This window comes from Lucilia sericata, unplaced genomic scaffold, assembly GCF_015586225.1.
Source record: "Lucilia sericata isolate MDLA Ls3-8-SP2 unplaced genomic scaffold, ASM1558622v1 Contig000103F_arrow, whole genome shotgun sequence".
Classification (NCBI taxonomy): domain Eukaryota; kingdom Metazoa; phylum Arthropoda; class Insecta; order Diptera; family Calliphoridae; genus Lucilia; species Lucilia sericata.
Window position 1 is genome coordinate 359,025 of NW_023994135.1, and position 25,124 is coordinate 384,148.

A 25,124-nucleotide genomic window follows, 5' to 3' on the forward strand; every position below is an offset into this window, starting at 1 on the left:
CCTCAATTAAAAGAGGACTTAAAATATTTTTCCATTGGTGCCAAATCAACCTACTGGATATTAACTTGAAAAAATTTAAACATATGAGATTTTCCAGATAAAATACTCCAATTGGCTGCTATTTCCTTGGGGACTACAAGTTGTAGACTATTGATACATTCTGTGATCTAGGCGTATTATTCGACACAAAGTTATCTTTTATCGAACATATTAATATGTGTACTAATCTCGCGGTGTAATCAGTTTTATTAAACCCTTATTATAACATCCATAGTGACCATATTGAATCGGTTCAAAAAACATTTTTTGTTATTTATATTACGGAGCTCATACCCAAATCCATCCATATATCTTCCGCCTTATAAATCCAGGTTATTGCAACTTAATTAACCAACTTTGAAAAGCCGTCGAATAATGCTGAATGTGACTTTTGTCATAAACCTTATTAATGAAAATATTTTCTCAGAGTTCCTTCTCAACAACTTATCACTAAATGTTCCTCAACGTCTTTCTCGTTATTACCAACCTCTGTCAATTCGTTGTTATCAACAAAATTATGCTAACGTTGACCCTTTTAGGCGAATATGTTGAAATTTTAATGATTTGTAAACCTCCATCGGAGCGAGGCGGCTACCAACGCTTTGATGGCTAAAATAAACAAAGGTAAAATACATATAGCTTTAATCTAGAAACCTGGATTAAATCTGGATTAAATCACGTAAATTTCAACAATTTTTTACGATGATACAGGGTCCCGCCAGGGAACATGTATCTTTTGTCACATGAACTTATGTTTTCTCCTTTCAACAGGATTATCCACATCGGATGCAACGGTGATGAAGAGAGGTGGTGGCAACATATGTATACCTTGCATCGGTTTACCTGCCCTTCGATTCTCCGTGATGTGATGCCAACTCCCACCATGTAGCTTGGGGTAGCACAAACACCAATCGCGGGGGACAAGCCCTCATGGATTTCTTTAACACTAAAGACTTGATCACATTGAACTTAGGTAATAAAGCTACATTCGTCAATAGAATCAGAGAAGAAGTATTAGATATAACTTTATGTTCAGAAGAGCTTATAAATGAAATTCAGGATTGGAGAGTTTCAGACGAGCACTCCTTTTCAGACAATCGGTACATAAGATTCAAAATACTACGGCCACCACCAAAGCCGATAATGTTTCGGAATAAGTCTAAAACTAATTGGATAATGTTCGGGACCTTACTAAAGAACCGTTTAGGTCAGGACTCTTTTCAATGTCGAAATAAAGAGGATATAGATGAGTCATGGAAAATTCAGTACTTTAGTACTTTCTTCAGTACTTTTAGATACCCAAAATACCTTAGTACCCCCGTCTCATTTTTAATACTTTTTACTAATTTTCCAAACATGAACGTCTTTTAAATTTTTTGTAAATCAAAACATGCTACAGTCATTTTCAAACATAAACAAGTAAGAAAGTATAGTCGGGCGTGGCCGACCATATGATACCCTACACCAGTTATGAATATTAAATGTGATTTATTTTTCATAATAAAGCATTTATCTTCAATATTCCCTTGTTCCGATACTTTTAAGCTATTTATGGATGAAAAACTAATTTTCTGAAAGAGGCTTTATATGGGGGCTAGGGGCAAATATGGACCAAGCCCGATAAAATTTTGTGAATATATTTATATTTACATAATATTTGATTGTGCTGAATTTCAACCCGATATTTGTGTTTATAAGTTAATTTGGGACATTCAAGTAATTTTCTGAAGGGGACTTTGTATGGGAGCTAGGGTCTTTATGAAATTTGGCAGGGTCATCAAGACTTCTATAAAACTTAGTTGTGCCGTATTTTATCGATATATCTGTATATTTAACATAATTATGAGCTCAGAAGCCCTTTTCGGGGGGTTCTGTTCTATGGGGGCAAGGTGAAATAATGGACCGATTTTAACCATTTTCAATAGGCTTCGTCCTTAGGTCAAATAAAACGTACGTGCCAAATTTCATCCAATTATCTTGAAAATTGCGACCTGTACCTTGCGCACAAGGTTTACATGGACAGCCAGCCAGACGGACGGACGGACAGACATAGCTTAATCGACTCAGAAAACGATTCTAAGCCGAATGGTATACGTTAAGGTGTCTAGGTCTAGGACGAATATTTTTGTATGTTACAAACATCAGCACAAATCCAATATACCCTCCCCACTAAAGTGGTGAAGGGTATAAAAAATCTACGTGTACAGGTAACTGTGGACCATTAGTATTAACTCTGTGTACTCAGTTTTTCATAATCAGCTCTTATGCCCCTGTAAAAGGATCGTAAAGTTTAAAGGACATACGATTTCAAAAGATGGAATTTCAAATTTATATAAACAATTTGTTATTAATATTAATATAAAATGAAGCTGAGAACATCTGCTTAAAAACAAATATTATATTATTAAATTATTTATTTCAATTTATCAGGATTAAAAAAGAAATGAAAGCTTAAAAAAAATTTGTCACAAAAAAGTAGTTACAAATTTTTGTTTCAAAAATGAGACCTTTTTTAAATTTGATTTCTTTTTCGAGTGAGTCAAATATATAATATAGATACATTTCCCCAGCTTTAATTTGATACTAATATTAGCATCATAGAACACATATAAATATTTCAATTCGTTTGAAATTGAAGTCCTTTTGTAACATAACAGCTGGTTATATAATATGGTGTATGCAGAATTGCTCTAAATGGACTCTAGTTTCACATGCATATCAACTTTTCTATGTGTGAAAATTTTTTTCAAAATTGTTACATTATAAAAATTATATATGATTTAGAAACCTATACATATTTTTTAGATGCCCTTAAAATGTCCCAAAGAAACCATTATCTATTCCTATCGCATGTAGCTTACAAATTCTTCCGAAAATGTTAAATTTTAAATAAATCTGGTCCACATATTAAGGGTAAAGAATAAACAAGATCACTAGATTTCGTTTAGTTTTAGTGATATTATGTCTCAAATTTTAGTCGTTCAAAGAAGAACTTAAAATTTCAGATGTGGGACCTGGTAAGTTGGTTTGACTATGTTAAGAAATATGTACTTGGCCTTATTTAAAATTGGAAGTATACGCGTATTCAGTTGGTATATGTATAATGGGAAATGTAGAAAAGAGTGTTTTTTTAATTTAACCATTTTATTAGAAAAACAGGACATTATCATCTGAACAATTTCATTCAGTACATATCATTGAAATATAAACGACCAGTGAGGTAAAACTTTATTCTAATTGATTAATTTTTTTTAAAGATGTAATGCAAGAGACATAGGTTGGGTCCAAGTTTTGTTTTGATATGCATTAAAAAAGAAATAAAATCCTTGCAAAAGTTTTACATTTAACAGAAGTCAATTTAGAGTAAATATTATTGTGATCGACTCGGTCTTTCAACCGGGTTTAAAACCGGGTTTTTCTGCTTTACCAGTGTCGGTTTTTTCAAAATGTTGATTTTTCGAATATCGAATAACCCGTTTTTTTTCTTTTTTAAACCGGTTTCGAATACTTTTATTTGCTTTGTATTCAAAGATTACTTCAAATAAAATTTTGAAGTAAACAATAATGCAGCTAGTCTAAATTATTATATTTTTCTAACGCACCTTTGGTTAAACTTTGTTGATTTTCCTAATCAATTAAAAATTTTTATTTGTAAAATTTATTGAAATAACTGATTAACTTAAGATTAATTATATTTCAACTACAATAATTAATTTATGCCTAAAATACTATGCAAGAGTTGGAATTCCTATGAAAATTGTTTAAACATGGATTTTAGAATAAGCTAGGATTACATAGTTCCTTATGTTTATCCAAAGGGTCCCACTTTTTTTCCAATTTTGTTTTACATTAAAGAAAAATATGTAAATCAGACACCAAGAACTAAAGTTATAATTTTTTAAACTGTTAAAAATACGTTCGGGCCATGTTTTATTAATCAAATTGAAACATAAACCTTAATTTTCTCAAATAGAAGAACAGAATAGAAGAATATCGAATAATCGATCACCCTAGTAAATATAGAAAAAATCATTAGAATTTGTCACTTCACTTTCGTGACGTTCCCATAAAACTTAAAATAAATAAGAAATTAATTTCTTTATTTTTTCAATAAAAATGTTATTGGAAAAAGTACCTTTATGTCTAAAAAAATACTTTTTTGTTTTGAGTTCAGTACCATTTCCATTTTCCATGCCTGATATAGACGCCAAAGTAGAAACGTTCACAAGTGCCCTGGTTGAATCGTTCGAGCACAGCTGCCCTCTGCGAAAGCGGAGATCTACTCAGGAGAAACCTTGGGTAACAGAGGAGATACGGAACCTTGGGAAGACTCTTCGGAAACTATTTAACCGGGCAGTTAAAAGCAGTATACCAGACAGAGATCTCAAATATAAGCAGCATGCTTATGTAAAGGGACGTTCGGTAGAAACGGCGTTGAATGAAGTTGTCCACTATATAGGTGAATCCTTCGAAAGCAAACTGTATACTCTTATCCAATCCTTAGACCAGTTTTATGTTGACCGGGTGCTCCGTAACTGAATCAACAAAATGCTAAGGAACAGATGTATAAGCTGCGAGATGTACGATATAACCATCACGAAAAGGGTATTTCGCGGTGCCCCACAGGGCGGCATTTTGTCCCCTTTAATCTGGGCAACCACGATAAATAGCCTCTTACGGACCCTGACCGAGAAAGGACATAGACCTGTCTGCTATGCAGACGATGTCGTAATACTTCTCAGGGGAAAGGATCCAAATTACTTGTGTAGAAGGGCTGAGGAGGCTCTGAATACGGCCTTGAGCTGGGCTCAACCTAGAGTCCTCAATGTTAACCCGGCGGAGACAGAAATATGTCTTTTCACAAGAAAGGCAAAAAATTCTGAGTATATTGAGCAGAGTAAGTAATTTTTGCACTCGTGAATATTATCTTATTTATTTCTCTCGTTATACAGCTCATTTCACGAGAATTATTTTTAAACTCGCGAGAAGTATTTTTATTTCAACTCTTAATTTTTTATGTTCACTTCATGAGCGATATCTATGTATTTTGATTTTTTAATTCATCTCACGAGAGATATCAAAAGGAATAGAATTTGAGTAAAACTCACATACAAAAGATGTGTGCGGAAAAACCGGTTTTACGGCGGAGTAAAAAACAAAAAATTGATGAAAAAAATGTGCATGTGTGTGAGGTTGTAAAAAAAGAAAAAAGATGAGCGTGTGTGTGCATGCTTGTGCGAAGAAATATGTTTTTGACTTTATATACAATATTATAAAACTCCCGATAAATTCATTAGTACTCGTTTCATAAGAGAAATGTATTTTCCGCTCTATAAATTTAAATATTTCTCGTGAGATTTATAGGAGAAAAAAAGATATATTCACAATAAAGTAAATAATTTATTTCGCTCGAATTAATATCTCTCTAGAGAGAAATCAATTTGAACGCTCTCCTTACTCTGATATTGAGTCCTGTTTCCTGGGCAAAATGATACCGGTGACAGTCAAGGTTAAATACTTAGGTGTAATACTTGACACCGGAAATTAAGATGGAGATACCACATAGAGGAAAGTATTAACAAGGCACATCGGTGCTGGGCGCTATGTAGAAGAACCATAGACATGCAATGGAGCCTTAGTCCTACTATGACACATTGGCTCTATAAAAGTGTAATTAGACCAATCCTAAGTTATGCTTCAATAATATGGTGCACTTCTCTGGAAAAAAGTATAATATCAAACTACTACATGTAGTTCAGCGTACATGCTGCTTGATTATAAGTGGAGCCATGAGCACTACGTCAACCAATGCTCTGGAAACAATGCTAGATATTCCACTCATTGAAACATATATATGATATGAGGCGGCACTTACTGCCGAACGGCTCATAACTTTAGGCGAACTGGCCAAAAGCGGTTATAGGACACGTCACCAATATATACTGGACACATTGGAAGACTATACACAATCATCGGACGTGCCCGATTGCATACCAATGATAAAATAATTCGGAAACTTTGAAACGCTGATCCCAGTTAGAATGACAGAAAATAATTATTATCTATGAAATTTTTGGTTAAAAAAAATCAGTATGAAAGAATCGTCCTAGAAATGTTTGGAATGTACCAAAATATTTCAAAGACCTTTTTTTATCGATTTCTTCAATAAACTTTTTTTCTTGATTTTTATAATAAAAATTGAAAATAAAAATTTTTTTTGATTTTTATTCTATTTGTTTCAATATTATTTATGTTGTTTTTAATAATACTCATTCAGTAATTTTTATTTATTCCAACAAAAAATAGAAATCAATCAATGATTTTTATTTTTCAAAGCAAAGAATAAAAATCACCTAAAGAATATTAATTTTCCAATTTTCGAATCTAATTTCTGCACAATTTCTGCAAATTTGGTCGATGATATCAGTGGTAAAGAAATTTTACCAATTTTCTATTAATCTCTCTTTAAACCCGATCATTTTTAATGTGTTTTAAAGGTAAATATCGCATAATGAGTTTTATAATTAATTTCAAAAAATAAAAATCATTGCCTGATTTTTATTTGTGCCTTATGTTTTTTTGTGTTTTTTAATATTGATTTTTATTTGAAAAAGTTCTCAGTAATTTTTACGAAAAATATAAAAAATTCAAATCAAAAGCAATTTGTATTTTCTGAGAAATAAAATACAAACCAAATAAAATTTGTAATTTTATTTTTTTTTTAAATAAAAATAATAACAATTACAGAGAAAAAACATGATTCAAAATGGTTACTACAAATATCCCATGTTTACTGTAACAATATATTGTTTTCAAACACATATAATTGTTATTTTAATTAGATTTTAACAATATTTTAGTTACTGTAAATATTTTCATGTTCAAGGCAATTATAAATTTGAGTATAATTCACTGAATCATAATTATTTTTACAACAACCAAATACTGATAACAAGGAAAACATATTATGTTATAAACAACCATTTAAACTTGCAAATAACCATAATATGTTATGTTATATAACCATTGTATGTTATGTTGTTATATGTCTGCTGATACATCAACAAATTAATACAACAACAAAACAACTTTTGCTCACACAGATTACTCTTTCGTGTGTGTTTTTTACGCGACAATAAAATGAGTTGAAATAATTCTTATTTGGTTTATAACATTAAATGTATAAGTATTTCAGTTTGCATAGAATAATGTAGTTATGTTTTTGTGAAGCAAATTGAAAATTGCGCAGTGTGTTAAGTATTGTAAGTATGTTATATTTATTTATTTATATATGTATTTTTTACTTTTTTGTAGAAACTGTAATTTTACTGATTGAGTAAAATTTATTTTGATTTCGACACATATTTTTAAACGAAATTTTGAACACATTGGATCATAATATGATCATGTATAACAATATTATTATGATAAATAGAAACATGTTATGATGAAATATTTTAACGGTATTTAATCATAATATATTTTAAAATTGTTACAATAACGGTAATTTGTTAAGACTACAATCATTATTTAACCATATGTTGCTCTTAGAACATGGTTACCACAACCATGTTTTTTTTTCTGGGTGTACCAATAGGAATCCGTTGCTACGCGGATGGCTCTAAATTGGGAGACAAAGTGGGCTAGGGTTTTTATATTGAAGAAACAGAAATATACCACCGTTTACCTAATCCGAGCAATAACGGAATGCGTAAATTGGATTAGAATAAATATGTCGCCCACAGGCCTTAACATATTTACCAATAGCCAAAAGACAATTAGGGCGATATCAGGTGTTAAAGTTAAATCTAAAACCGTATTGGATTGTAAAATGGCTCTAACCGAATACTCTCCCAGAGGTAAGGTTCACATCAAATTTCGGTGAGAGAAACCCATAAGGCCTCTTGGAATAATGAAACCGTGGGTAGAACCACAAAGATCCTATGGGTGACCCTAACGAGAGCAGGGCGAGAAGCCTCCTTAAAATGAACAAGTCTTAGGTTAGTATGATGGTAGTGAGTGGACAAACAGGCTTACAGGCACACCTATACAAAATTGGACGTGCGGATTCAGACTGTAGAGCATGTAGAGAGGACAGTGAAACTCTGGAGCACTTTATTTGGTATTGTCAGGCCTTCGCCGAAATTAGATTCAAATATCTTGGAAGTGATATTATTCCGGATATAATATCCCTCACGAAAACTGATTGGAAAACTATTGGGAATTACGTCCAGGAATCTGAGTTTCTGAACATCGGAATATAGTACATTTAGTGAATACTATATAAGATTTTTATTTTTACCAACAAACATTTTCCATGAAAAGGTGCGCACAACAGGCCCGATAGTGGCCTAGGTGTATTTCTTCGGATTTGATGTAGATACATCCTCCTATCAACATAACCTAATGAATTATACGATATGTTTGATACTACTTTGAATGTCAATATTATTAAACAAAACTTAATTATATATTTGAATAGTTTATATTAAATGTTTTTTGTAATATTTTCATACTTTTGTCTGAAAGGGGCTAATCCATAGACTAGTAAAATAAAAAAAAACAAACATAAAATATATGCTGATTTAAAACGAAAACCCCAAGAAAATATAAAAGTTAGCGATAAAATATTTGTTGCAACACACATTTTAAGTAAGAAAAGTAACAATTTAACATCAAAGTTTGTATCTCAAAGAGATGGCCCATACGTCGTCCTAAGCAAAAAGGGATCTTCATGTTACACCATCGCTGAACTAAATAAACCGTATATACCCCTATCAGCTTATCATGCCTCAGATTTAAGTTTATACAACGGAAATTCTGGGATGCCGATATATGCCTTAAGACGAAGAGGACGCCCCAAAAATTTTACAAACAACAATGACAACATACATCATCAATAAATTCAGTTGACAAAACAAACACCAATTCAACTAAAATAAACCACGCAGCAACACAACAAAATAATGCACAACAACCAAATCATACAAAAACAAACAACTCATCAATGCAACAAAATAACATGACATCAACAGATAATTCAACAAAAAGCGATATAAATTCGACACAAAATCAAGCACATTCATGCAATTTTCAAAGATCAGAGCGAAAAAAGAAACAACCAACACGATTTGGAAAGTTGCAGCCTCATCAACGTGACGTTTTCGGAGCCAGAGGAGGAGAGTGTGGCGGAACAACATTATTATTATAATTAAATAAATTGTTATTTCACTATAATTTAACTAGATTTTTGTACCCGGCGTTGCCCGGGGTTTTAAGTGGTTTCATAACATTATACTTAAGTATTCTCCCGTTAGAGTAAACTAAAAAATGTGCTTTATGTCCATAGAACAATTTCCGAAATTTTTCAACATTTAGAAATATAAAAATTTCGTTGACTTAAATAACATAACATAGCATTTACGAAATGAAAAAAGTTTACTCATTTTATTCCTCACTAAGAGATTACTTCACAATTTTTTTTCCAATTTACAGAGCTAAAAGATTCCAAAATTATAATTCTAAGAATATATAGTTATACATATAATATAATATACATATTTAACTTAGGAGAAAGAATAATTCTTGGCTTAAAGCATAAAGTGCTAATTTTTCCCTAATTTATTCATGTTTCAAAAAATGCTGAAGGTTTCCTTATGAAGAAACTCCTGGCTATTTTTTTGTGATCTTATAAAGCTACAAAATAAATTTTATTGAATTTGAACAATATTTATAAAAGATACCAACACAGTACCAAAAATACTACCTATACCCTCATTCTCCATTGAATTATTCAAATTTATGTATTTTGTTTAATATATTTTGTATCATTTCAGAAATCGATGTTGTAGAACATTTATTAAGAAAAACACGTCAGAGGGGATCCTTTCCCTCTTTAATAATGATTTGCAAAAACATTTTTCAAAAACACATATTTAGACCGATTACGGAAAATATTAATAAAAAAATATATATTTCTCAAATTTCATAAAACTACAAAAAATGTAGCAAAGGAACGCATAATAAGCCGTTTTTGCACATTTAGTTTGAATTTCTTTTATATGTTTTTCCCTCTAGGGGTGGACTTCCGAATACACATATCTCTGAAACTAAAAACTCATCGTCTAAAATATTTTTACTTAAGAACGTAAAAAATTAGACTAAAACATAGAAGTACAATTTTTTCCTGTTTTTTCGCCTATTTCGAAACGGAACTTTGCTACATAATACATATTTCAGAAAGCTTAATCAGAAATGTTTTTGCTTGAGCACACTGAAAATAATCCATGCTCAACTTTACGAAAAAAAAATTCGTAACTTATATTTTCGTATTATTTACAAAAATTTCGTGTATAATACGAAATATTACTTAATAAAACCCTTTTCTATTTTTACGAAAGTACGAAAACCTTTCGTAATATTTTTTTCATAAATTTTAGCGAAATTAAACATGATGATATTAAGTATATTATCATTAGATAAAACTACAACATTTTTATAAAATTTAAGAAAAAGTATAATATAATTGACGCACTATTTTCATAAAAAACAAGTAACAGTGTTATATTCCGCTATGCCGAATCTTATATACCCACCATCAAACCTCGTTTGACTCGAATGAAACTTACTTATGTCGAATTTCATCTATATACTTGCATATTTAGGCCAGTTATAAGCGTTAAAGTAATTTTCTAAAGGGGACCTTATATAGGGGAGTAGGGTCAATTATGGGTCGATCCTCATAAAATTTGGTAGACAGAATTTGGTTCGTATTAAATTTATTTGTGTCGAATTTCATCGCTACACTCGTATTTTTAAACCATTAATGAGCGTTGCAGTCATTTTCTGAAGGGGACCTTATATAACTAATATTAGAAAAATAATTTTAAAATTAATAAAAATGTTTGCATAAATTAATATTTCGTAAATTTTACAATATTTATTAAAAATTCACTGTTTTCAATTTATGTAAATTAATTTTTTTTATTTTGCATTATACTAAAATATTTCGTACAATTTCGTATATATTAGGCATGGATTTTTTCAGTGTATAGACAATAATTAAAAATTTACTCCAATAGTAGGAATTTTGTCTCTTTTTCATCCACATACCCCTTCTTGTCCCTTCTTATCCAAGTTTTTGAAAAGAATATAGTATATCACACCATACACCTATATATCTAACTATGTTTCAAATTTAGTGTAATTAAAAACATTATGCACACGCTACAGGTCGCAATTTGCAAGATAATTTGATGAATTTTGCACATACTCTTTCCTATTGAAAATGGTTAAAATCGGACCATTATTTCGCATAGCCCCCATACAATCGCACCCCCGAATATGGCTTTTGAGCTCATAAATATGTTAAATGTTCTTGTATGACACCAAAAATCTGCAAAACTAAGTTTTTTATAAGTTTTAATGACAGTGCTGATTTTCGCAATGATCGGTCCTCATTTGATCACATCCCCCATATAATGTCCCCTTCATAAAAGTACTTGATGGTTCAAATTCACTTATAAACACTAATATTACGGCGATGTTCTACATAAATAACTTTAATGTAGACGTAAATCCCTTTACCAAAAATTATAGGGATAGGCCCCTATTAACCACCTACCCCCATATAACCCTCTTTCAGAAAATCCAATATGTCAATAAATTGTTAAAATATTTCTGAAATAAAGTAAAAATTAATTTAAATGTTTTATTATTAAAAAAATAATCAACATTTGTAACGTAATCACCGGTGTAGGGCATCATATCGTCAGCCATGATCAACTATAAATTTTTACTTGTTTATTTATTCACTGCAGTAGTTTGAATTGTCTGAAAATATGCATTTATAGAGTCTCTTTACGCAGCAAATACAGATTTCCCTTTTTACCGGCTTTTTCCCCTAAGGGTGGGAGTTCTAAATATATGAACATATGTCTGAGACTATCAAAATCATAGTTTATTATATTTTGGCTTTAGAATAGAAAAAATCGTTCTTAAAGCACAAAAGTACTAATTTTGTCAGATTTTCGCCATTTGGCCTATTTTTTTGTCCCCTTCCGGTCCAATTTTCGCAACGGCACTTTATTAATTTATATTTCTAACAAATTAAGTAGTTTAATCGAAAATGATTTTGCTTAAGGATAGACAAAATCAGTATTTACTATCAATAGTACTCATTTTGCCCGTTTTTCACCCATTTTACCCCCTTTTTGCCCCCTCCTAGTCCAAGTTCTGAAAAAATATATAGCCTATAACACTCTCCAAGTATAGATCTAACCATGTTCCAAATTTGAAGAAAATCGGTCCAGCCGCTTAGGCGTGATTGACGAACAAACAAACAAACAAACGAACAGACTTACAAAGAGATTTATAATATATATTAGGATTAAGTTTACATTTAATTAATTTGCTTCTGTTCAATTTAAATTTCTTTTTATTTTATGAGTGCCATTTATTCAAATATGTTTGACTATAAATTTGATCTCATTTTATTATCTTTAATTTTAATAGCTCATTTACATATTATTTCTCATTTACAGTCTCCCATCGGTAAATGAAACAAAGTCGATGACATCAGTATGACGTTCTAAGCGAGCAATCTAAGTACTTAGAGTGAAATGTATGCGTAATCCAACATATCATGAATTTAAATTATAACATAGATTACAATTTAAGCAGAGAGTCAGCTGCCATTTTCATGTTGTTTTTTGTTAAAAAAGTTATTTTATTGTAAAAAAAAGATTTAACATAGAAGCGTCTCATCGGTGTGCTCTACCTTAGAATGTAAGCCACAATATCATTAGGGCAAATTTAAATTTCACTTACATAATGAGTGGAGTTCTAAGCGAAGTTCATGAGACGCGTATAAACTCTTGCAAATAAGTATGTAATGTACATATGTATGTAGATTACAATCCTATTTGTAAGTTAAAGTACCATGCCTTCCGATTTTGTTATAAAAAAATATATTTTTGTTTTATATTTATTTTAAAATTATGCAAGTTTATTTAAAAATTATCATCAAATATAGTAAATATGTATTATAGTTAATTCAATAAAAATATAATAAAACAATTTAAACGAAAATAAATAAAACTAATCTTAATTTTCTTTTGAAATTCTCGGCCATCTTCCTTTACAGCTTCTGTAAAAAACAAGAGGAAATTGTCAGCATTTAAACTAGAATGTATGAAATAAATTTACCTTTAGTTTTAAATCCGTTCCTGCCATTTAGATCATCATATTTAAACTTTTTACAATAAAATAACTTTTTTAACAAAACACAACTTCACTTACAAAAGACCAACTTTAAACTGACATAGAAACAAAAATAATTCAGCTTTTCATGTCTTCGGATATTATATAAGTACTTTGTGAAGTGAAGTCATTTCAACAGCTGATTGTTCTTTGTCCATGGAAATTTAGCCCGAAGCTGTCAAACTCCATATAAAACAAGCAAGAAAGTATAGTCGGGCGTGACCGACCATATGATACCCTACACCAGTTATGAATATTAAATGTGATTTATTTTTCATAATAAAGCATTTATCTTCTATTACCTTGTTAAGATACATTTAAGCAATTTATGGATGAAAAACTAATTTTCTGAAAGAGGCTTTATAGGGGGGCTAGGGGCAAATATGGACCAAGCCCAATAAAATGTGCTGAATTTCATTGCGATATTTGTGTTTATAAGTTAATTTTGGACATTCAAGTAATTTTCTGAAGGGGACATTGTATGGGAGCTAGGATCAAATGAGGCCCGATCTCTATGAAATTGGCAAGGTATTCAAGGCTTGTATAAAACTTAGTTGTGCCGCTTTTTATCAATATACAGGTATATTTATCATAATTATGAGCTCAGAAGCCCTTTTCGGGGGGTTCTGTTGTATGGGGGCTAGGTGAACTAATGGACCGATTTTGGGCCGAAAAAAGAGTGTGTGCCAAATTTCATCCAATTATCTTGAAAATTGCGACCTGTACCTTGCGCACAATGTTTACATGGACAGCCAGTCAGCCAGACGGGCATAGCTTAATCGACTCAGAAAACGATTCTAAGCCGATTGGTATACTTTAAGGTGGGTATAGGACGAATATTTTTGTATGTTACAAACATCAGCACAAACCCAATATACCCTCCCCACTAAAGTGGTGTAGGGTATAAAAATTCTCTCTCAAACCCGACGCTGTTACCCTACATATATAAAAAAATTCGAATGGCTTGGGTTTACTAGATAATAAATAAAAACAATATAACAAATACAATCTAGGATGGATGGTTTATTCCTCCTTCCTACAAACCTAGGACATTCTGTACGTTGTTTCCTTGCGTTTACATAAAAAAGTCGCATTCATCGATCTTTGATCTATTTTTTGAGAAAACTACCCAGCAAAATGTTTCTTTACCATGTAAGGAGTTAAAATTATAAAATTTACTTACACAATATCATTTTAAGTCATTATTTTAACATGGTGATGTCATTGGAGGCGAATACTTACTACAACCGCTTACAAGTAATTATGAAAAGTAGTCAATGTAAATAGTACGTAAAAACATATTCAGCTTCTATAGCTCTATGGAGAAGATGACTAATGAATTAGAAAGTATTTAGATTACAAATTATTAATAAAACGTTATTAGACTAATTATATGTAATCAGGGCGATATGTAGTAATTGAAAAATATGTTAATAGGTAAGTAGTTACAACTTAAAGTCTTTACCTGGTTTTTGCTGGGTGGTTAAGAATTAAGAAAAAAAAAATATTTTTTTCGTGTTAATTTAATATTTATAACTTTTTACGCTGTGAACCGATTTTGCTGATTTTCAAAACCTACTTAGGACAATAATGAATACTTCCGGTGAATTTAGTTGATTTTTTTGCAGATAGACAGACGAACAAAGCTAAATTGACTCTCAATTTCGGATGACCCCGAATTCTAGTGTGCCTGAGGGACCCGGCAAACCTTAATACGTCTTGTGTGTAACATACCTATATATGGGTGTGCCTTTATCTTCACGATACCATAAAATCAAAACCACTTCGTCGCCATCATATGTACTGACGTTACATGGAAGATATATAGTTTCTCCACTTAAAGCTTCCACTCTTTGAGAAGGAACTGAAAAAATAGAAAAAAAAATATTTATGATAAGATACATATTTTACGATTTCATATTAGATGTATTTATAACATTTTCATAACTCGGACGTTACACGATAGAGTTCTACATTTTAAGTTCCATTTTTAAGATTAATTTTTTGCTAATATGTATATTTGAGATACCAAATATGATGTTTGAATCTTGTACGTCTGAACCCTCGAGCTCGATTAAACGACGTTAACACGAGCCGCTCGTCGCTCAATGTTTGAAAAAATCAAAATTTTTGGCCAAAAAGCTAAAATACCAGGAAAAACCTACATTGAAAAGTAATGAGTTAAAAATTTCAGTTTTTTAAAACTTTGTTATACAAATTAAAAAAAAATTAAATATCACCGGGGGATGTATGCAATATTTGAAAATTCTTATTGAAACACATCGATATATTATTTATTTAATAAAATTAAAGAAATTTATAAGTATATGGTCCGATATTTAAAATAACAACAAAAAAATAAAATTAACCCTATATTTTTAAATTATATAGAGCATTATTATACCCACCATCAAAAAGGATGGGGGTATATTGTTTTTGTCGTTCCGTTTGTAACACGTCGAAATATTGGTCAAAGACCCAAAAAAGTATATATATATGAGCAAAATAAAAAATTGTTAAGAATTAGATACAATTTTTTTCGAAAATCTTCTAAAAATACGGGTTAAGCTATTTTCAAATAACAATAGTGCTCATTCGTAAACATTTATACACAGAAAAAACTGAAAATGTGTTTTAATTATCTAATTAATTGTATCAACAAAATGATGATATCAATTATGAAATTTGTAAAATATTATTTTTTTCCAATTACAGAAATTATCAAAACAATTAACATCAGTAATTAAACTCAAAATTTAAAATTAGTTAATTCTTTAATTGGATGAATTAAATATTTAATATAATAAAACTTACATTTTAATTAGTTTATTAATTAAATGAATTAAACAGTTTGGTTAAAAAATATTAAAAATCAATTAAGTCAATCAAAGTATTAATTGAATGCTTACGACTTTAAAGCAAACTTGGCATTAACTAAACTACAATGTTTTGGTATAAAATATGGGTATCGATGGATAGAGGAAGTCCTCTAGATACGAATTAAAAAAAGAAAAAGTTGCACTTAATGCAATTTTTTGCATAATTTTCAAAACAAAATTTTCCAAAATTTTATTTAAGAAATATTTTTATTACATTTATAAATATCCTAATTACTTTCGCGAAAGACTAAATTTAATGCATCTTCTGGAAGATTTCTGGATTTTTTTTAGGGAATGTTCTTTTTACAGTTATAAAGGGATCCGAATTAATTAATAAAAAATTGAAAATATCTTTCATATTTTGTATTCGGCTGCATTTACGGGAATTCTGTTCTCGGTTCTGTTCTCGGAATTCTGTTCTCGGAGGCAAACATTTTTATTGAGAAGATTTCAGAGTATCTTTAGCATATGGTTGCTTAGAGCCCATCAATGGCCAAATTGTACTTTTTCACTTTTAAAAATTGAAAAAAAAAACATAAATATCTATAAAAAATTGCATTTTAAGAAGTCGTTAATAAAATAACACCTTTTCATACATAACAATGGTATATTTGGTATCGAAAAAGAAAATTTTAAGAAATTTTATATTAAATGGTAGATTCGTACAAAAAATGTTGTGGTATTAAATTAAATAAAAAAATTTCTTCAAAAATATATATAAAAACATAAACTTTGCTGCATCATCTAAAGGCCTATACAATAAAAATGGGAAAACTAATGACAGCGTTATATAGAATAAAGTCTTAGCTTTCCAGGCATATTAAATCTTTATCAAAAAACTCATTTCTAAATATTTACTTTATGCCAAGTTTACTTAAAGGAGACCCCAATGTGCAGTGGTGCTCAAACACATACTACCAAAGACTACATAGTTTTATTCGTGTTGGTAAAGCAGCAGAGAACAGAATTCAATTCAAAATAAAAGTATACTAATAAAATGACTACAAACTATATGCTAACTGTCAAATATTTATTATGGATTTTGACAGCTAGCGTATATCAAAGTCTGTATATAAACAAGTAAGAGTACTATATTCGGCTGAGCCGAATCTTAAATACCCTCCACCAGCTACTTTTATAATAATTAAGTTTTCTCATATCTTAAATAGAAAAATCCCTAGATTCAAACAGCTCAAATCTATTACAATTACAAGATTTATTGAACATTACCAAAGCTTGTCGATTTTGATTAATTTGCATGTATGCATGTGTGTGAAAGATTTAAGGATTTTCAAAATACATATATATAATTTTGTTCTACACAAATTGATAAATTATAGACCGATCGTAAAAAATTCTTTAAGCAAAACTACTAGACATGAAAGCTATATTTCAGTAAAATTTTGTATCTATATCGTAATTTAGTAATAAGTAATGTGTGTTATGAACCGATCGTGCAAAAATCTTGAAATAGAATTTTTGTATCAATAGCTTTATTTAAAATTATTCAAAATTCTGTATCTATATCATTATTTGGTAATGAATATTGTACATTTATGACCAAGTATGGACCAATCGTAAAACAATTTTATAGTGTAATTTATGTATATAAGAGCAATATTTGTGCTAAATGTATGGATATCAATATTTTGTAATGAGTTATGTGTGTTTATGTGATTTTCGAGAGGGAACCTTGCATGGGAGCTATGACCAAGGATGGACCGATCGGAAAAAAGTTTTACAGTAATATTTCTGTATGTGAGAGTAATACATCTACCAAATTTTATATGGATATCTTAATTTTGTAATGAGTTATGCTCGTTTAAGTGATTTTAGGGATGAGACCTTGTATGGGAGCTATGACCAATAATGGACCGATCGGAAAAACAAATTCACAATAATATTTCTATACACATGAGTAATACTTGTACCAAATTTTATATGGATATATTAATTTAGTAATGAGTTATGCGCGTTTAAGTGATTTTCGGGAGGGGACCTTGTATGGGAGCTATGACCAATTATGGACCGATGGAAAAAAAATCACAGTAATACTTCTGTATGTGAGGGCAATACTTGTACCAAATTTTATATAGATAACTTGATTTAGAAATGAATTATTTGCGTTTAAGTTATTTTCGGGAGGGGACCTTGTGTGGGAGCTATTTTTAAATTTTTTCTCTGAATGAATTCTATTGACATAAGATTTTAATTTGTAAAATTTTGAAAAGATTTCGACATTGTGACGGAAGTTATTAACAAAAAACACATTTTTCGGGAATATGTACTTTTGTATGGGAGGTATATGAAACCGATTCTGACAATTTTCAGTAGGTGTCAAGCTCTTGTGTAGAAACGAATGTATGCTGATTTTCATGGAATTATCTTTCATAGTTTTCGAGAAAATTACATCAGAATGTGTAAAAAATGCTTATTTTTTTCGAGGTTGTTTCAAATTTTGATTCATAACTTTTCCCGGTGTGAACCGATTTTGCTCATTTTCAATACCAAACTGCCTAGGACAATAATAAATATTTTGGGTGAATTTCGTTAATTTTTGTTGCTTCGTGTTAACGTGAGAATGTTTTATACAGACAGACAGACAGACAGACGGTCGGACAGACGGACATAGCTAAATCGACTCAGAATTTCATAAGGTCTCAGATGAATATTTCTTGGTGTTACACACGGAATGACAAAGTTATATATACCCTCTATCACCACTGATGGTGGTGGAGGGTATAAAAACTATCAACTGTTCTCCTACATTCATTCGGCTTTCTCAAAATTTTGTTGTTTTGTTTCTGTGTGTATTTTAAAAACGTCGCGCACAGACCTTGCTTCGACAGGTGCTGATCAGCAACTGATTTGATTTTGTTTTTCAAGTTGAGAGCAAACCAAGTGATATTGCTCATTATAAAAAGAAGAAGTATGCAGTGTTGCCAGAAAATGAATTTCAAAATATGCTAAAACTTGAAAAACTAAGTGCTAAAATGTTCTACGGATGAAAAAAAAGTGCTAAAATTTTTTAATTTAATATAAATGTTTGTTTTTTCTAGTTTTTATTAAAATACTGATGATGTAGTGCATGACTCCAATATTTCTGGTACTATATCTTCATCGTAATCCTCATTTTGATATTTTTCAAATGATCGTATTTTATTTGTAATATAATTTTTTATATGTATATTCATAAACAACATTTTATTTTGTAAAAGATTTTTAATACTAAATTTCCATACAAAATTTGTATAAAATTAAAATTTGTTTATGATTAAGGCCTTAAGTGTAACAGCATGCATTTTGGATTTTCAATTCTTTTCGAATTTGTATTATTGAACATAAAAATTCAGCTTAAATACGATTTCGAATTTTAATTTTAGCCTTTGATATAAAAAGCCTTTCAACTTCGGCATTAGAAAAAGGTGAAACGAGTAATGACAATACAAAAAAAAAAATAAGGCCCAACTATAATGTGCATAAGCTTGCTTAAGGTAATGTAACAATCGAACGAAAAGTCTCTCAAATGCTTAAGAAAATCCGAGGAAACTTTTAGGTGGCTATAATGTACTTACGTGCATTCAAAACAATTTAGCTCCATTTATACATTTATGTGACACACGTAATAAAAAAAATACATATTTCAAAATATTTTATTGAAATAAATTAATTTTCTTTTAGCTTTCCATTTTTTTCTTTATTTTCTTTGTGTATAATAAGCAAACAATTGATCTTTGCTTAAGCAATTAAAATTTGACGAAACTTGACGAAACTCTCTTAAGTACATTATAGTTTGTCACATACATTTTATATGTGTTCGCACAGTTGCTTAAGCTGACTTCAGTTTGTTTAAGCATATTATAGTTAGGCCTATAGACAATTCATTAAATTAATTTTTACCGATAAAATTTTCAAAATTATATACAAAATTATATACATTGTATCAGATTTTTGTCATAATGTTGTTTTGCAATATCCAACCATTGATTTAGTTGACTTAGTTTTTTATAGAAAACATTTTTTAATTTTTTTTATTAAGCAAATTATGCTAAAAAGCATTTAGCATAATTTTAAAAAACTTCAATGCATTTTCACGATGCAAAATGCTAAATCTAGCACTGAAAGTGCTAAAATGGCAACACTGAGTGTATGTGTATCAACTTAGCGTCAGCAGAATTTTCTTACCCTATCACGCGAGCTATGAAATGGCAATCTTGAGGTCCTCTGCTTTAAAGGATTACTTTACCTCTAACAATACATTAATCACTCTCAAAAATATATCTTTGCTGTCACATTTGAACAAATAAAGTGATTTATAAATTTTAAAATATTTAATTCAACTTTGCTTTGCTTTTATTCATTCCAAAAATTTATTTACATTGTTTCTTAAACTACTTTCACTTATACTATTTCCTAACTTATACCAATCTAAGACTTATTATATATCAGTTTAAGGCATTACGGCTCTGTCGTATTCAATTGTTCCATCAATTAATAACAATCTTTAATATTTCCGCAAAAAAGGAATAAAACGGTATTCATTCAATGTGCACTTATAAACTAACTTAAAAAACTACATAAAACTTAAACCTAGTTAACAATAACAAGTTAGAGTGCTATATTCGGCTGAGCCGAATCTTAAATACCCTCCACCAGCTACTTTTATATTAATACTTTTCTAATTGATCAAATATTTGTAGAAATAAGTTTTCTCATGTCTTAAATAGAAAAATACCAAGATTTAAACAACTTAAATCTATTACGATTCCAAGATTTATTGAACATTACAAACGCCATTTTCTTTTATATTATTATAGCGCTTAGCAATATTTAGTAATTTGTATGTATGCATGTGTGTGTGAAAGATTTAAGGATTTTCAAAATACATTTATATAATTTTGTTCTACACAAATTGATAATGCAACTAGTTAAACACGGCTAAAGCGCTTTTAGGGGCAGAACCTACTATGTGAGATATGACCAAATATAGACCGATCGTAAAATATTCTGTAAGCTAAATTTCTGTACATAAAAGCTATATTTCAGTCAAATTTTGTATCTATATCGTAATTTAGTAATAAGTAATGTGTGTTTAAGTGATTTTCGGAAGGGAACCTTGTACGGGACCGATCGCAACCATATTATGAACCGATCGTGAAAAAAACTTAAAATAGAATTTTTGTATACAAAACTAATATTTGTGCCAAATTTTGTATCAATAGCTTTATTTGGTAATGAGTAATGTGCGTTTAAGAGATTTTCGTAAAAGGACCTTGTATGGGAGCTATGACCAATTATGTATATAAAGACAAAATTTTAAAATTCTGTATCTACATCATTATTTGGTAATAAATACTGTGCATTTAAGTGATTTTCTGGAGAGGACCTAGTATGAGAGCTATGACCAAATATGGACCAATCGTAAAACAATTTTATAGTGTAATTTATGTATATAAGAGCAATGATTTTGCTAAATGTATGGATATCAATATTTGGTAATGAGTTATGTGCGTTTAAGTGATTTTCGGGAGTGAACCTTGTATAGAACTATGACCAAGGATATACCGATCGTTAAAAAATTTAACATTTATGTGTACAAAAATCGTATTTATGTATAAAAATAGTATTTATTTATATCATTATTTGGTAATGAGTTATGTGCCTTTAAGTGTTTTTCTGTAGCAGCTGTGACAATTTCGCAGTAAGTTTCTGCCAAACTTTATATGGATATCTTAATTTAGTAATGAGTTATGTGCGTTTAAGTGATTTTCGGGAGGGGACTTTGTATGGGAGCTATGACCAGTTATGGTCCGATCGCAAAAAACTTTCGTAGTAATATTTCTGTATATGTGAGCTATACTTGTACCAAATTTTATATGGATATCCTAATTTAGTAATGAGTTATGTGAGTTTAAGTGATTTTCGGGAGGGGACCTTGTATGGGAGCTATGCCCAATTATGGACCGATCGGAAAAAACTTTCACAGTAATATTTTTATGCATACGGGCAATACTTATACCAAATTTTATATGGATATCTTAATTTAATAATGAGTTATACGCGTTTAAGTGATTTTCGGGAGGGGACCTTGTATGGGAGCTATGGCCAATTATGGACCAATCGGAAAAAAACTTTCACAGTAATATTTCCATGCATATGGGCAATACTTGTACCAAATTTTATATGGATATCTTAATTTTGTAATGAGTTATGTGCGTATAAGTGATTTTCGGGAGGGGACCTTGTATGGGAGCTATGACCAATTTTGGACCGATCGGAAAAAACTTTCACAGTAATATTTTTATGCATATGAGTAATACTTGTACCAAATTTTATATGGATATCTTAATTTAGTTATGAGTTATGCGCGTTTAAGTGATTTTCGGGAGGGGACCTTGTATAGGAGCTATGACCAATTATGGATCGATCGGAAAAAAACTTTCACAGTAATATTTCTAGGCATATGAGTAATACTTGTACCAAATTGTATATGGATATCTTAATTTAGCAATGAGTTATGCGCATTTAAGTGATTTTCGGGAGGGTACCTTGTATGGGAGCTATGACCAATTATGGACCGATCCAGAAAATTTTTTCTCTGAATAAATTCTATTGACAAAACATTTTAATGTAAAATTTTGTGAAGATATCTTAATTGTGACGGTAGTTATTAGCAAAAAACCCATTTTGCGGGAATATGTACTTTTGTATGGGAGGTATATGAAATTGTGGACCGATTCTAGCAATTTTCAGTAGGGATCAAGATCTTGTGTAGAAACGAATGTATGGTGATTTTCATGGAATTATCTTGCATAGTTTTCAAGAAAATTACATTAGAATGTGTAAAAAATGCTTATATTTTTCGAGGTTGTTTTAAATTTTGATTCATAACTTTTCCCGATGTGAACCGATTTTGCTCATTTTCAATACCAAACTGTACCGGATAATAGTGAATGTTTTGGGTGAATTTGGTTAAATTATATTGCTTCGTTTTAACGTGAGCGTGTTTTACACAGACAGACGGACGGACGGACAGACGGACATAGCTAAATCGACTCAGAATTTCATAAGGACCCAGAATATATATACTTTGTTGGGTCTCAGATGAATATTTCTTGGTGTTACACACGGAATGACAAACTTATATATACCCTCTATCTTCACTGATGGTGGTGGAGGGTATAAAAAATGCAAAATAAATTAATAATAAAAACAAGTAAGAGTGCTATATTCGGCTGTGCCGAATCTTATATACCCTTCACCATAGTGTATTTAAAAAATATAAATTTTATAAAATTTAAATTTATGTACCTATTTAATTTTCCCGATTATATCATTATTATAACAATAGCAAAACAAAATGAACAACAACAACGCTAAACGAAAAAAACACTCAAAAAACAAAATACACAAGGCAGTAAAACCAACAGACATCAAACATACGAAACTGTACACCAACAAACAAAAACAATATACACAAGGCAATGAAACACACAGCCATCCAAACATACAAAACTGAATACACCAAGAAACAAAAACAATATACACAAGGCACTGAAACACACAGCCATCCAAACATGTGAAACGAAATACTCAATGAATAAGCAGTGTTGTTGTTGTTGCTTATTAATCAGAGCATGAAAAAATTGTCTTTTTTAATGAAATTTTCATAGGTTGTCTCGGATTTTTGCTTATATTTCCGTCATTTATGGACCGATTTTGCTGATTTTAAATAGCGATCTTCTCGAAAGCATGTCTAACAGAATTATTGAAGATTCGGATCTCGCCGATATCTGGGGTCCTCTAAAAACTGATTTCAACAGACAGACAGACGGACATGGCTTAATCGACTCCGCTATCTATAAGGATCCAGAATATATATACTTTATAGGGTCGGAAAATTATATTGTAGAAATTACAAACGGAATGACAAACTTATATATACCCTTCTCACGAAGGTGAAGGGTATAATAAAAGAATACAATTCAGTTTAATTAAATAGAATATCATTGTTCTGTATTATAGACCAGATCACTTATATTAAGTGTTCCAATCCTTCTGTGATAAAAAAGGATGCCTGCATCCCCAAATAAAAGATCATTGTCCCTAATCGTCAAAAGATCGACAGGAGAGAGATATTTACTCACATGCAGCGTCTCCAGATCAGGCATTTGCCGGAAACATTCCTCTACTAACTGGTTGTCGAGGCGGGATGAACGTTCAAGAAATTTAATGGCAGTGCCAATCAAGAACACGTCAACCCGCTCGAAATCAATTGCATCGTAAATGGTTCTACAATAAGGACTACGGAAGTGTCCATTCGGGTGCATTGTGGGACGAAGTCCCAGGCATGAAGACAAAATTCGACGCTCCCATATCCTAAGACTGTCCATTTGGTGAGATGAAATCCCAAACCAAACTGGAAAGGCGTAGGCCATGAGAGGTCTTATAATTTGCCTGTATATCAGAAGTCTGACCCTAGTGCTAAGTCCAGTCCTACGACGGAGTAATCTGTGGTACAAAAAGTAAACCTTCTTCACCTTTTCCAAAACCGAGTCCATATGCCTATAGAATTCGAAACTGTCCGATCAACTGTATGTACAAAAGATGGTGAACGTAAGTCATTATCGCCTTGATGGATTTTATGAAAACCGTCCGCCATCAGTTCAGCTTTATCAGCATCAATGGGCACAATAATTCCATCAGCGCCCCTTAAGTCTGGAATGTCCGTATGTTTCCTAATACCAGCACCTCTTCTTACCTGGTTTTTAAAATATTTATGAAACTTCAACTTCTTATGCCTAAAATATTATTGTATATTTTTTAATTAAGTTCGTTCTCAAATATTCGAAATTATTTCTTTTCATGTGAATTTCTTTCCTATATAAAGAAATTAAGTTAATTAATTTTATGTTTTTGAGATTTTTCAACGAGTTCCAAAATTCA

General features: G+C 30.6%; 1 protein-coding gene across 1 annotated transcript in view; it reads right to left on the minus strand.

Moving 5' to 3' along the window:
- LOC119600063 (nephrin-like) overlaps positions 1 to 25,124 on the minus strand; it is a 279,877-nt gene that overhangs the window by 235,533 nt on the left and 19,220 nt on the right. Inside the window, exon 3 of the mRNA XM_037950088.1 lies at positions 15,034 to 15,163. Coding sequence (XP_037806016.1) covers positions 15,034 to 15,163 — 130 coding nt within the window. The remainder of the gene's footprint in view (positions 1 to 15,033; positions 15,164 to 25,124) is intronic.